The sequence below is a fragment of the Solea senegalensis genome, linkage group LG20, assembly GCF_019176455.1.
Source record: "Solea senegalensis isolate Sse05_10M linkage group LG20, IFAPA_SoseM_1, whole genome shotgun sequence".
NCBI classification, from domain to species: Eukaryota; Metazoa; Chordata; class Actinopteri; order Pleuronectiformes; family Soleidae; genus Solea; species Solea senegalensis.
In genome coordinates, this window is record NC_058039.1 from 11,845,365 (window position 1) to 11,860,496 (window position 15,132).

At 42.8% G+C, this 15,132-nt stretch overlaps 1 protein-coding gene across 6 annotated transcripts in view; it reads right to left on the reverse strand.

Annotated features, from left to right (window-relative positions):
- Positions 1 to 14,278, reverse strand: part of fhod3a (formin homology 2 domain containing 3a) — a 46,889-nt gene extending 32,611 nt beyond the window's left edge. For all 6 annotated transcript variants that reach the window (XM_044052938.1, XM_044052934.1, XM_044052935.1 and 3 more), the window contains exons 1-3: positions 13,840 to 14,278; positions 7,567 to 7,676; positions 4,575 to 4,642 (exon numbers count right to left, since the gene is read on the reverse strand). In XM_044052938.1, the coding sequence (XP_043908873.1) occupies positions 4,575 to 4,642; positions 7,567 to 7,676; positions 13,840 to 14,004 (343 nt within the window). In that variant the 5' untranslated portion in view covers positions 14,005 to 14,278. The remainder of the gene's footprint in view (positions 1 to 4,574; positions 4,643 to 7,566; positions 7,677 to 13,839) is intronic.
- Between the last annotated feature and the right edge of the window lie 854 nt (positions 14,279 to 15,132).

Consider the following 15,132-nt stretch of genomic DNA (forward strand, 5'->3'; position numbering starts at 1 on the left):
TGACAGTAAATTGTCTCACTAAGGAAATTGTATTTTTCACAGGACAAATACTGGCACACATCTTAAAAAACCCTGTATCTTAACCAAATATCATCTATTATTATGGTCCCTAAAAATCCTACTGCTGTAAGATCCTTTGACCATTGCCCTGGAGTCATTAATTGGAGAAACATTGGAGTGGTAGAAACGCGTTAATGCCAGTCACCAGGCAAATGTATTAATTGTGCACACAAGCCATGTCATAAAATACAGACACATATACACTGCAGCCATATAATAACACTGATTAAATTCACACAGTAATTGTTTTGACACATTTAGTATTATGGGGTGTAAGAGAAACTGTAACCGATGCCTCCAAGTGCCACTAATGCTCTTAACAGGGCTCTGAACTCCTAGTCTTCTAGCTACATTAAACTCTTGCTTCGTGTGGATTTTGGAAAACTATTTGTTAGCGGTATGACGAAAGGCATCATTTCGAATTACTCCTTCCAGTTTTCCAGTCTACCTCAATTAGCCGTTCCCTCGCTCCTCGCTTTCTGCAACTCTCGCACTTAAGACGCTTGGCACCGTGCTGCCTTTCTCACATGTTTCTGTGCTGTTGCCACTTTCTAAAGATAACACGGTCTTTTCACCCCTGCCACCTCTCTGCACCCGTCAGACACGGTCCACAACAACTCCACAAGAGGTGGCTAAAATTAACCCTGAAACAAGTGATTCTGCCTGGTTATCCAGCGAGACTGTGGGGCCACCGGATCAAGTGAGATCGTACGATTAGGATTTAGGTTTTGAAAGTGCACGGAAAGCAAATACAAATGATTCTCCTCTTCACATGTCATATGTGGAAAAATAGAGCTGAGGAATCACGGAGTTAAGACTCCAGTGTTCTGTTCAGGATGTTTGGGGTATCAGAAACTGTTCAGTGACGCACCAGAGTCATAGTTAACATAACTTCTCGTGAAATGCTGTAACGATAAAAAAACAAACAAACTGAGATGTCTTTGCCCGGCAAACGTATTTTCCCTCGAGGGAAAAAGACCAACATGCTCTGCCACTTTATCTAAATTTCCTAAAGATGAGGAAATGAAGTACAGAAGAAAAAGAACAGAACGAGCAGACTCCTCCTGCTTTGAGGCTGCACATAGCTCTGATAGAGAAAGAGAGAGAGAGCAGGACTGCAGCAAAACCATCTCTGTGTTTGTGTAAAACATGTTGACCGAACTGGCGAAAACGTCGAGTGTTTTCAGCTCCTCCAGCGGACACACCCCCAGGGTATGCTGCTGAATTTCACATGATTTGAAACCAAAACACTTTTATAATCACTCAATTTCAGGCAAAGTCGTTAGTCACACGAGTGGGACGAGATTGCTTTACACGCACTTTAAAACCCCAGTCTTATGGTGTGAGCTATTCAGTGAGTGCTATGAAGAGCTGGATTATTAAAGTGTCACAAAGTCCTCGCCAGTGCAGATGCACGGCCTGCAGAGAAGCACACACACCACTGACTGCTTGGATGAGCATGTCTTTTTTTTTTTATATATATGCGACAGAAAAACCCATTAGCTCACGCACATTATCACACTTTCTCTTCCAAACACACACTAACACACTACTGACCTGTCTAATGTCAGGTTGACTAGCCTGATCTTTCTGTAACAGTTTGTGGACACTAGAGGATTTTCAAATCTTATCTGTGGTTTAAAGTGTTTTAAGAGACCCTGGACCTAATGGCAGATTTTAAATAATTCATATCAGACAATTAGGTCACAAGAACACACCCTTATCACTTTTTTGTGTCCGATACCTATATCAAAAACTGGAGTATCTACCGCTACCGATATTATTCCGATCATTTTAGACCATTCATTTTATGACCTATGAAGCTGTTAACAACACATTTGTGCCGAGTCATTTCAAAGACAAAAATTCTCCAACTGTGTTACAAATATTGTTCTCCCAAAAAGAAGGAACAATAAACAGCCCAAACATGACTCAGCTTAAATGGTTTTGCTGATTTTCATTTACATTTTTACAGTCAAAATGAAGCATGCGATATATAGGATTTGGGGATTACAACGGATTCTACATTTAATCTGTCCGATATCCGATCCAGTGATTTTGATCAGTATCAGACCGATACATCCCTAGTTGTGGGCCCTCAGAATCTCACAGAAACCTGTGCGATGACACAAGACATCAGGGCAAAACACTGAGCGAAAGATGGCTGGTTGCACTTGTGTGTCTGATGTTTTGCACCACAGAAAAAACCCCAGCAAATTAAGTAATTAGCTATGCCGAATAGATTAAGTGAAATCTAAGGTTTTAAAGGATTGCAGTACAAGCTACTAGAATGTAAACTTATTCTACACAGGTGGAGGACTAACTCAGGTGGAGGTCAACTAGCTGTCACCCTAACCCAGAGATAGCTAACAACCCCACAGTAGTTGTGAGGAGCAAATCTAAACCTTAAATCTACCGAATGGTCCTCCAATGTGGGTACGAGCATGAAATGCCAGGGAGAGCAGAGGTCATATCGTATTGATAGTGCACACGGTGCCATTGAGATAACGAATTAATGGGAGACAAAGGAGGACAAACTTGAGACTCTAATATTTGACCTCAACACAAGGAAATCATGATAGATTTGGGTTTATCTACCAGGAAATGATCCTTTCCTGCATTTTAATCACAAAGCACTTAACATGAAGCATCACATGTCATGATCAGCTAAGCAACTCCTTGTGAGTCACAGATGCCGGGTATCTGCAAGTAATCCGCGTCCTTGATTGTGGCAGACTTTTTCGTTTAGTGAAAAGTACGCCGGCGACTAGTCAGGCGATTTGAAGCTCAAGGCTGCGAAGGATTACGGAGCGTTAGACGACTAGATGAGTGGACAGCTGAGGGAGCACTAAGAGCGGGGGGGTGGAAATGGTGGATCTTTGAAGGGAGCGGATTTCTCTCTGACTAGCTATCTGATTATACATCTGTTCAATGCAGCTGAAGCGACAACCCGCCACTGCAGACTATCAGCTCCTCTCAGGATCTTGTTGCTGCCCAGAATCTGTGCTAAAACACGGATTGTGGTCAATATTGTAAGCGAGGCATCTCATGTTGTTATGAGACAAGTTCACGCATGTGAGAGAATAATGTATGCGCACATTTCCTTTCCTTAACAACCTCAGACGCACTCTGAGTGAGCTTTCACCTCGTCACATTCTCGGCCAATCAGAGACACTGATTCTAGGTTCTAGAATTAGCTCTGCTATCACTGACATGGAGAATGTTGACCATGCAGACACATTACAGAGCGAAGGAGTGAACAGCACTAACCCAGAGGACAGAGAGTAGGGCTGGGGTATGAGACTTCAATACTCAACTTCCTCTGTATCCCCTAATATCTGTTGCCGTTTGAAATTTCTGCACCTAAGGAGTTAATCGCTGTGTTGCATGCTGTCTGATCGAGATGTAACCTGATTGGCTGTCTTGAGGCGTGCAGGAAGTTACGAGAAAGTTGCTTTGTGTTTGACTACATGAAGATGATCGTGTCAGCTAAAACTAAACATAATGTCACCATAATGTGTAAAAAGTATCATTCGGGAATCAGTATGGACAACCAGATGTCCAGACTGATACTGTATCAAGACTTTTTAATCAATATTCAGCACCAAAACAGAGACGGAGTGAAATGATTTGGCTGGATATTGAAAAGAGACTCAGGTGAAGTCAGAGAAAGGCCAATAAAGACCTTCACGAGACAAAAAGAGATACAGCATATTGTTGATCAAAACATATCTAAGGGTTACTTTTGGCTTGGGGGGTCAAATAGTAATGGTGGATTTTGTTGTCTGTGCTTTTATTCCAATTTAAATGCTTTATTTATACATCAGGAGCTCGTACAACCACATACAAAAGGCACAGCGAGACGTGCTCCACCTTTTGGCGTTCCACCACGGCGTTATGACACATATAAAAAGAAATTCTGTACTATGTCTGTGACTGACAGCAGGTCACCCTCCCAAATACCTGTGTATAATAACCCTGTTCCACTCACTCATTAATATCTCCTTATGACACCTGTTTTTTTTTACTGTTATCTTTATTTTATGTATTTCTTTTAATCCTTTTCACCCAATCATTTCCCGCAGCGCTCGCCCCTCCATCACTCTGCTCCCCCTGTCCTCCTCTTCGCCGTTACAATCTGAGACGAGTCAAGGTCATCGCAGTGCGCGGACTTCGCCGGGCGAGATAAGACGCGATGTGCTCCCACTGCGATGAATTCTCTTTGCCTCCTCTTATCTCCCTCTTCACATGTAAACGCGCGCCACCTCACATGCTCAGTGCAATCACTTGTGTGATTATTATTTTGAGCTTTATGATTTCATAAAACAGACAGACTTGATTTTTGATGTGCAGGACTCAGGCCTGACCCCAGTGTTTACCCTACGTAAAACCCTGGACTGCCATTCAAACATTTAGCATAGAGTGTCCTCATGTTCCTGATATGTGTGTGTGTGTGTGTGATTCCAGGGCTAAACATGTTTAAAGCACATATAAACAAGTCACACAGCACTCACCGATGCAGGCGTGTACACGCACAGTCAGCTGAGTCCGTAAAACAACACTGTGCTTCTTGCCTCTGGCCCTAAAGAAAGACAGAGAGAGAGGGGAAGAGATAAGAAAATTAATGATTCAAAAATATTTTCGTGAAACGCCAAACATTTCGAGAATCAAGAGCCGTTTTTCTGTCCTTTCAAGCAAAAATGATTGTGTTACTTGTGTCAGGAAAAATCTGATTTTAAGACACAATACAGCGGGATATGTTATGATGGACCTTACTGTTGGCAAGATGGGAATGGCGTGGCCTGCATTAGATTAGGACCCCTATGCTGATACGTATCTGAGCCTCGAGGACAGACAGCAGACACAACACACATAGACACATGCGTCTCTCCACAAGCCAATGCACACACACAGCACTATTCCAGTGGTAAAAACACAACGAGTGTACACAAACACAAAAGTGAAGTATGATGGTATTTTGAGAACTCTCTCTCTCTCTCTCCTAACATTATCCTTTCTCAGCCTTTCTAAAAGGAACTTATCACCGACTTCAATCGCTAACACGGCGATAACATCCAGCCCAAACTGCTCTCATAAAGCTACCACTGGCAGATATTGGTTATGCATAACACGCCGTAAGGATAACCCACAGCCAAACAAGAAAACAGCTGCTCCCCTAGCACTTTCTGTTCAACTCCGTCATCAGCTTTGCTCGCAAACAGAGTAAAATGGATCTGCTGAGACGCCGATGGAACAAATACATCTCTCAGTCAAAACAATGACAAAAGACATAGTTTGATGATGTCAGGGAGCAGCGTGGGATCATTGTTGTCGTTACAGGGAGAGCTTCAGGCGGCAGAATCCGCAGCAAGCAGCAATGAGTCGTCGTGACTCATTAGTGACAAATATACACAATGATGGAAAAAAACAAAAGGCAGCACACCGGCTATCTCGCAGTATCAAATCATTACATATTTGCCCTAGAAGTCAAAGCAGATGACATCAAATACGGATTTATATTAAATTAAAGATACTTTAGAACATTTTGGCTGATGTAAATACATTGTCCTCCACATTTTTACACAATGTCAACGTGGAAATGTTCCATATTACACATTTAGATATCCGCATCACAATCTACAGCAGATTTCATTCCATTTTTCACTCCTGCCTTGTCTCTGGAGGACACATATTCTGAGCTGTCCTGTCACCCGAGGACTTTGTTTACTGTCAGCTGCGGTGAGCCGTCTCCAGCCACAGCTGGAATCTCCACACTTTACTGATGTGTGGGAACATAAATTCTAAGTCAGACTCATTTCACACCAATGTGCCGTTTAAAGAGCACAGCTCAATTTCCAGCGATAAGTCAAGTTAAAGTTTTAGTTTAGAGTAAAAAAAAAAACAATAGCACGCCTTATTTCTATTTCTAAAACATCCATGCATTTTATATCTTTAATGCATGTGAGCTGCATTGCCATAACACTATGACAAAATTGGTATTATTGTGGGATTAGAGAGCAACTAATGGAAATATGCGACAGCTACACAACACATTACTAACGCCTTTAAAATGTTACAAGTGCAGTTTAAAACTGTGTGCTTTTAAGGCACAAATAGGGTGTGAGGCGGAGATTACTTCATTTATTCAAGACAAGAAATAGCAGGACAGGCTAAGTGAGAAAAATCCATCCTCTGTCTCTGAGAAGAGGTCAAACCCAACCCAACACATGATTCATTTCCTGTCAGTACAGTGCAGTATGACCCAGGAAAAAAAGCTTCAGATTGATGGAATGACAGACAGGCATGTCACATCCAACCCGTTCCACGGGATCTTCAGTCACTTCACAAACAAACATGCCTTTATTTGCCTGTCCATCATCTATGAAATGGCTCACCGGGCGCACAACAGACACAGACGCGACTAAATGCGCACATAGAAACAAGCGCAAACAAACAGACGCAGGCCATCCATCACTTAACCTTGTGCCACATGTATGTCAGCCACTTAACAGCTGTCTTCTCTGTGTATTGCCGATATGATCTACATGATAACAGCTGTGACAAAAGTTGTAACTTAAGACAAAAGTGTATAAAGTATTTGTTAACCTGGAAAACCTGTTCTGATAAGAGGAAAAGAAAGTGCTTTTCTGATTACTTTAACCTGAGTAAGTTCTTACACAACATAAAAATCAACTTGGAATATTCTTGTCATGGTTACATTGTGTCCTGGAGTTTTCACAGCAGTGCATGTAACACAGTGAGTCATATTAAAGCCAGGCTTTGCAGCATGTAAACAAGAGCATGACTGGAATATTTTTGTATAGGTGTTCATGTGGAATCTCAATGAGTTCCTATTCCGAATAAGTGAAGAACTGGTTTGATTTCAATGTTTGAATGAGTTATGTTCACTCATGTTCACTTGACAAGCAGATACTGTTCACACACTTCAAGTTGAGTTAAAATTACAAATACAGCGTTATACAGCATTAAAGCAAATGCTAAATGATCACATAAATGTGACAATTATAACACACCTGCCAACACTAAGGTGCTATTTCATACGGCAGATGTCAAATATGTAGTAGTGGCTGTAACAAACTGTAACAAAGTACTCGTGCTGTCTCCTCCAGCATCCACAGCTGACAGGTTTGTGAACTGTGAAACTTGTCAGAAAGAGTACCAGAATAACAAGCATCATAAAAGTACAGTGAGAGGAGAGAGAGAGAGAGCTGTTGCTGCTGTGGGAGGGAGGGCACATCTGTCTCGCTTTCCACACGGCTTCATACTTTCCGTGAACTTGTGCTTCCAAGAAAACCATATCCAGCAGCTTGTGAGTCTTCTCTCGTGACGGTATAAGAACGGAGAACTCAGGAAAATGTGAATGCATAAGGAAGAGGTGAAGCAAAGGGACTCGTCACTTTGTCTCGAAAGATTAGCATTATTATTTTGACAGGGCCGAGCGAAAGTGTACATGTGTTAAAGAGCGCGGCCGCGAGTCACTCTCACCCTGTGTCGTCCTGCTGAAAACCCTCCAGCTCGTCCCTTTGCTCGGCAAGGGACGACTCCAGGTCCAGATAGGTGCCATTGTGGGAAAGCTGGAGTGCACAGTCGTCAAGCTGTGGGAAGGAGAGAGATCAAATTCAGTACAGCAAACATACACAAATGTACACAGTTACTGTTTTAATGAATGTGCTGGACGAGACAAAGAGAGAAAAACTACAGCTTAAGTGGACCCCCACTTGAAAATGGCACCCATTAATGACGGAAAATACGATTGAGAACTTGGATATTAGGCATGTGAAACAGCTCAATTTGTGATGTCGGCTACATATGGACCAGACATTGGTCTCTGGGCTTTGCTTTTTAAAATGCCGCCTCACTAAATCTCTCTGAGTTTCACACCCTTTTTAAAACAATTTGATCCCATAAAACAAAGTCAGTTTACAGGGCTGGGGTTTGAACATTACTGCATACAGTGGTCCATGAATAAGGGGGGCGGGGGGGCATATGCAGTGTGGCTCTGCTTTCACCATCACAGAGCTGTTAAGAGAATTAACTACTGGAGACAGCCATAAAGGCTGCAGAACATGAAACTAAATCCAGAGGGGAAAGTGCAGAGAGACGTAGTGCATTTAAATACCAGCTGCGAGGAAAAAGACACTTAAATATTGTTCAAATCATGTATAATCCGAAGCATATTGAACTCTCGGTATGTTTTAGAAGGATCCGATCACAGTCATTCCCGTGTTATTTACAAGAGCACATTCGTGCTCCTGACATATACCGTTATAGGCTCCTGTTTTTCATCTGTGAACAGACCAGTTCTGTACCCGCGCTCAAGCTAAGGTAAAACTTCATGTCAGAACTGACCCACTGCACTGTGTAATAAGAAACCCTGCTGAGCTTGAAAACCAGGTGCACAGTAATATATCTGCACACCACTGGCAGCGACCGTTATGGGTACAGTCACAAGTTGATAGCAGGTGCAAGCCGCTGTCACAGTGACAGCTCACAGAAAATGTGACGTGCGTTTTTTTTTTTTCATGCTGCCCAAACCAGCTGCTGCTGTATGAATAGGTAAATGTGATCAGAGTCATGAGGGGAGTCAGTATTTAGCGCCTCAGTGGCATCAGTGAGTTTAGCCCAGCCCAGTTTATGTGCTTGTTCCACGACCCTCCACTCGACAACACTCGAGCGCACAGCAGAGACCTGTCGGTGGTCACTGTCTGTGCCTTTCGCTCACTCAGAAACACGGAGACAGACTGTCGGATGAACTCACAGCATAAATATAACCTTGCTATATTTGCTCTGCTCTGAGGCAGCATGCCCACAGGAGTTCAAGGGTGGGTGTCCAGGGGCTGGGAGTATATGGCAGGGGGCATTCAGCAGGCCGCGTTACTAATGACTTTAGCACGACTCTACCACATATTCTTTAAAGGAGCTATGTGTATTACATTAAGACATACAATGACTATACTGTGACATTAGAGATTACAATTACATTTTTCATTTGCATATATGTTTTGGTTTGTTGCACGACCCACTGCAAGTGACCCAATAACACAGCGAGTAGCAGTTGGTAGCAGCTGGCACCCAGTGTTGGGAAGGGAAATAATACCCAACCGAAAAAGCCTTGTTATCCCTCTCAAAAATGTCTCGACCAAAAGAGAAGCAAAACAGGCGTCTACAGAGGAGATACGTTTAAATATCGAGGACTGAAAAAGCAGAGGAAGTTGACGACAGGCCGTGACATACATGTTTCTTCTGGACCGGGAAGCAAAACAGGGAACTCTCTCTCTTCCTCTCACTTTGCGGGTGTATATTTAATGATGGTAAAGTTTTTACGGCCCATAACGGCCGCCTTGTCGCCTCCTCTCATTGTATGACTGTTTCTCTAAAGCGGACACAGTTTAACTTTCAGTCTCTGCCTGCTGCTGAAATGCGAAAATTGACCAAGTACACAGTGGGACAGTTATGTATGTTAATATGCATGAACACAGTACAGCACCAGATATAAGTGCAGCTTCTTATTTCTGTACTTGGTAATAATCTGCTAACCTACTGTAGCCGTTTACGAGCTAAAATTTTGAACAAATAACAATCAGGTTAATAGAAGACGACACTTTTGTGTATGCCAGCCAAAGTTCATGGTTATCCAAGTATTGGTTGTTTTCAAACACAAAAGCAAACCCCATGGTGGCGCTTAAAGACAAGTTAGGGGATCTCCAAAGTCAAAGGGATTTGGACCAAACCATTCAACAAACAAACGAACCAACAGACCAGCGCCACCAGTGTGTCTACTGCCATTGACAAAAATACTGATTAAACAATGAACGTTTAATGGACCATAATGTAGTCCCAATGCATTGCCGTTAATATTCACAATTATTGAGCCTAGGTCATCAAAAACAACAACTAATCAATCAATTCCTAAACCAAACACAGACTAATACTATAAGTGAATCTTTCATCAAATTAAACCAGCTATATGCTTTTGCACTGTCTCAAAGGCGTAATTTGCTCTGATTTCTTAGCTCCTCTATAACATAGAAAAGCTGGTACTTTTTTTCCATACATTTTACCTACTTTACAACAATTGAATGAATCACTCATCTGCAGCCCTACTCATGGCAATACAACGTATAAGATAAGGTCAATCTCAGGGTGAGGTGAGCCCACAGGAGGGTGGCGACAGTGGGTTAATCACATCTTGTCCCACTGCCCCAATTTTCATGTAGGAATGAGACAAAAGCACGTCTGTCAGCATGATTCAAATCGCCTCCCATGTCTGTTTTGCCCTTTTAGCACTTCAGTGGCGTTATCTCTCGATCTCTCAAATCAATTCATCATCAAGCACACATTAAACCATGAAAGAGCCTCATCTCCACCTCAGCCTCTTGCTGCTCCACTTTATCGCCGCACATTACTAAAGCCAATCATACAAACCACTCCGTCTGAAACACTATCTGTTAACAGCTCACACTCCAAATTGGTGTCTCTTTGATTAAAACACTTGGATTGGGTAACAGGAGTAACGACAAAACACACTGGTCGGGACGGAGGCGGCTCCAGGAAGAACCGCAGACTCTTCACACTCAAGGCAGTGCAAACGAGCCGGGGCAAACACTGAATGCCGAGTATACTTTAAACTCATTTAATCAAATTCTACCAGAACAGCAACGCAAAGGGGAAAAAAAAGCTTGGTGGGGCAGGGGGAGTAATTACCTCCGCATTAAAACAACACCGAGCCTGCTGGCGATCACAGTGGGTCGACAGTTAACGATGCCCTTACGTAAGTTAGACGATGAGATTTGAGGAACTTTTCGTTTTTTGTGTCAGAATCAGAGCTGCACAGAATCGGGGCTCTTTGAAGAGCGTGGGGGAGGGCGTGTTCTACACAGCTATTAAATCACCCAGTGTTGCTTTAATGGGCAGCCTTTGGTAATGAAATAAAAGTGAAGCTGTGAAGTCTGGTCTTTGTTGTTCTTTCAGGGCAATGGGAGTTTTCCTTTAAAAGTGTAGCAGTGTGACGGACGGCGATGCTTCTGCAGTGAGCTCAACGTGTATTTATCATTTTAGGAGGGTAACCTGTCTTGCTGCTTAATTTAAGGCCGCGATGCAAAACTTATGGGGAGTTTTCTTGTTGTTGATGTTATTATTCTGCCTCTGTTTGATCTTTGTGAACATTAAGCATTATATATATATGTATGCTGCGTCCTTCATCTGAAAACAGCCGCTGTCAAGCAATACTATCAGACCTGACTGAGGGAGCGTTTGGGTTGTGCAGTGAATGAGCAGAGTAGAATTCATCTCAAAAACCTTTTCCGTGCTCACACTCCAGCCTGTGTGCAGCTGTCTCGCTTTACTAGCACAATGTTACTGCAGCCTTAGTCTGTCTTGATTTTAAACAAATCACTTCCTGTGTGCAGCATGGTAATGTAGTGCCAGTTGACATGAGCTCTAAACACGGCTATACTGTGAGAGAGAGGCATGTGGAGCTGAATCGGCAGAAAACGTTACTCACTACAGTTTTAAACACACAATTTCTCCCACTTGGGGTCATGCAATCCAAACAATAACAACAACTAAGTTTGATAACGTGACGTCATGTATGGAACATATCATGTCTGTAACGCGTCTATCACTACATTTTAAGCGAGCTGTTAAACTCAGTGAGGATTTTTGTTGAGACTTCTTTTATTATTTTAGAGCTTAAAGGGGAAAGTGGTCATCCTTTCTGTGAGAGTCAAGCGACACTTCTTCGTTTGACAGTTTGGACAATGTGACACATCCCATGCTCACTGATTTAGCCCTGGCAACGCATTCTAAACTTGTGTATGTGTGTTTATCTGTGTTTTTTGTTGAAGTGTACAAACCGGTGCATGGTCAGAGAGGTGGAAAAAGGAGATGGAGGAAGAGGTCAGGAAAACCGCGGCACCCAAAGTGAGGAGAACAAAGTGTTGCAGAGATCCAGGCCCAGGCCACAGGAATTCTGGGACAAGTGACCTATACTTTACATGCAGCCTGGGCAGCCATACACAGAGCTCCACCATCACAACATAATAACACAGTAGGCTTTTCTGAGAGAAGAGCAACAACGGTTGAGACAAAAGGGACAAAGAAATACAAAGCTGCATCTCAGATGAATCAAAAAATAATCAGAAACACAGCAGCAGTTTTTTCAATAAAACAGTAACACCTTTTAGATCTGGACAGTCTGCTGGACACATTTGTGACAGTTGTGTGTTCCATCCCTATAATCTAAGAGCAATATCCAGTTGCCATTGAGCAGTCTTCCCTCCTGATGTGAATAAAATTGCAAACACGAACCCTAGCTGTGCCATCTGTCCTTGTGTAGGTTGTAATCATAAGCTTTTCTGTGCTGTGGGCCATTTTTCATTTGTTTTGTGGTTTTTAAAGATGGGGCAGCAAAAGACCTACTCGATCTGGAAAACCACTCTGCTGTTGAACGCTGGTTTGCTGTCAGATTCCTGTGCCAGCGGCTGAACTCTCTCTCAATCTCTCCATCGTTCTTTCTGTCTCACTTTTGCCTTTCAACTCTGTTCAATACAAAATTCCCGACTTTACTTGTACGGCATCTACTTACAAACGGAGAATAAAATAAAAACAAAAAAAAACCCTGGTCACATATTTAAAAGGCCTCCGTGGGTGTGTTTGTGTGTCTGAGTCACTTCTGTCAGTGAGGAATGTGTGGCTGCTTCTCTGGATCACGTTTAACATGGAAAATTACTAAAAAAAGAAAATTTTCCTCTCTATCGCACTTTCTCACACCCATCATCATCTGACCATATGTTATTAAGGAACGCTTCTGCGTCCAGAGCTTTACGATCGTCACCTGCAACTCAGGACGTAGCTGCTGTGACACCTTTGCATCAGCACCTGTCACATTGACGTGTAAAGTGCAACAGCGACAAGGCAGGCAGGTTTGTTTGTTTGCTTCACCTTTGCAAGAATCAATGGCACTTACACAGGATGATTTATAAACAGAGAGGTCAAAGGTCAGTGAGAGGCAGCGTCTTTTTTTAATGGCCCCATCGGCAGGGCAATTGTATTGTAGCATGGGATTAAAATGATAAGATATTTGGTGTAAAATAATGATGTAGCTGTGGGGCTTTGAGGCAAATATTTCCGACCTTATGTTGTGTGTGTGTGTGTGTGTCAGTCCTCCAGCTGGAGAGCTGATCACTTGTGCCTGCATGTGCTCTCAAAATAGCCTGTGAATGGTGGGTATGGAAGTTTATTTGGAGTAAGTAGACCTGAAGTGAAAAAAGCAAGGTCGCAAAACAGCCTCCCGTGGCTGGACCTGAACTGTTTTTGACTGATTGTGTTTATAATCCATCTGGTCAATAAAATGCCGGAAATTTTAATTTTATCTGAAATCACAAACCTTGTTTTTGTTTTATGAATTCAAACCCGTTTCTACTGATCTTGTGGGACTTAATGGGGAGATAGATGATTTGTTTGTTGCTTACTGCTCCTGTTTTTAAATAGCGTAATTAAGACATACAAACACATGCATTTTCTCTCTGGTTTTAACTTACTTAATTAACCTTTATGCTGTATACCTGAATGCAAACTTAGGGCACTCTTGTAAAACATCTCAATTTCCCCTGAATAAACAATGACTTTATAAGCATTTAGTGTATATATCACCACAAAAGTGCTCTAATTGATCTACACTTGATGATTGATCTACACTTGGCATACAGGGACAGAAGTAGCCCTGGATAAGTTGTTTACTAACTGTAGTAATCCTACCTTGTGCGGGGCTTTGAGGAGCCGGTGGACGCCTGCTAACTGGTTGATGAGTGGGATATCCTCTCTGAAGGTGTACAGCGGAGGTCTCGTCGGCTCTGGGAAGTTGGTGCTGTTGAACGGATCGGTGTCGTCTAAAAACTGTACCCTGCACACAAACGTGGCCATGGTGCATCCATGCAAGTAGCTCCTCTGATGATGAGGGTGGGAATAGCCCGGTTTACACGGAGCTGCTGTACCAGCCAGCCCACGGCTCGTCTCTGCGCTGTGCTGTGCTGTGCGCTCCTCTCCTGGTAACGTCAACAAACCCAGGTCGCCAAGTGCGCCCTGTGCGAAGCCTGCACTCCCTCCCTCCCTCTCTCTCTCTCGCTCTCTCTCACTCCCTCCCACTTGCGATGGCACAGGAAGTCGGGTCAGTGTCGCCGCTCGAGCTTGAGCTTGTCGGAGCCTCTGTGTTATTCTCGGACAGGAGGCAGGTGGCCGGTAATAATAAAGGGGATGCAGCAGCAGGCGGATCCCAGCTTGGTGCCGGAGAGTGAAGGATAAGCGTAGCTTGGGACAGCCGGTCTGCGGTCTGTATGTCTGAGTCCCAGCAAATCTGTATCACCTCCTCCTTCTTTAAACTGCAGCTACTAATCCCACACATACCTACATTTATGTTGAAGAATGTAGACGTTTATGTAGACGTCAGTATAAAAGTTACATTTGCTATAATCCGGTGAGAAAATGATGCGGTGAGATTAAAGTACACAGCCATTCACAATATATAATGTGAGATCGTGAGTTTTCTATGTGTTTACTTTCAAATACAACACACACACACACACACACACAGGTGTACGTCAGAGTACGTTATGGAGACTTGATTTGTGTCCCCATAAGGAAGACAAGTAACCATAATGTGAGTGTGTGAACAGATTTAGGTCCCCACCACATAAGGAATACCAGGTACACACACATACACACAGAGAGCCAATGGAGCTCAATCTTGACCAGTAGTGACCTCTTGTGGCCAAAAGTTTTAATTGCAACGATTTGTACATTAGGCTACAGCAGACAGTTCCTATACAGTAAATCCATGTAACAGTCTTGCGAAAAGATAGTTTCAGACATCATCTGTTGTATATATTAATTATAGAAAATTCCCTGCACCTCTGCCATGTCATGACCACTTTCATTGCATTCTGATACTTTACTCCTAACCATCTGTACAGATATGATGTCTTTCCTTTACAATTAATTGTTACTATTTGTCCCATTTTATTAGTAATAAGCATGTCACTATGATGCTAAAAT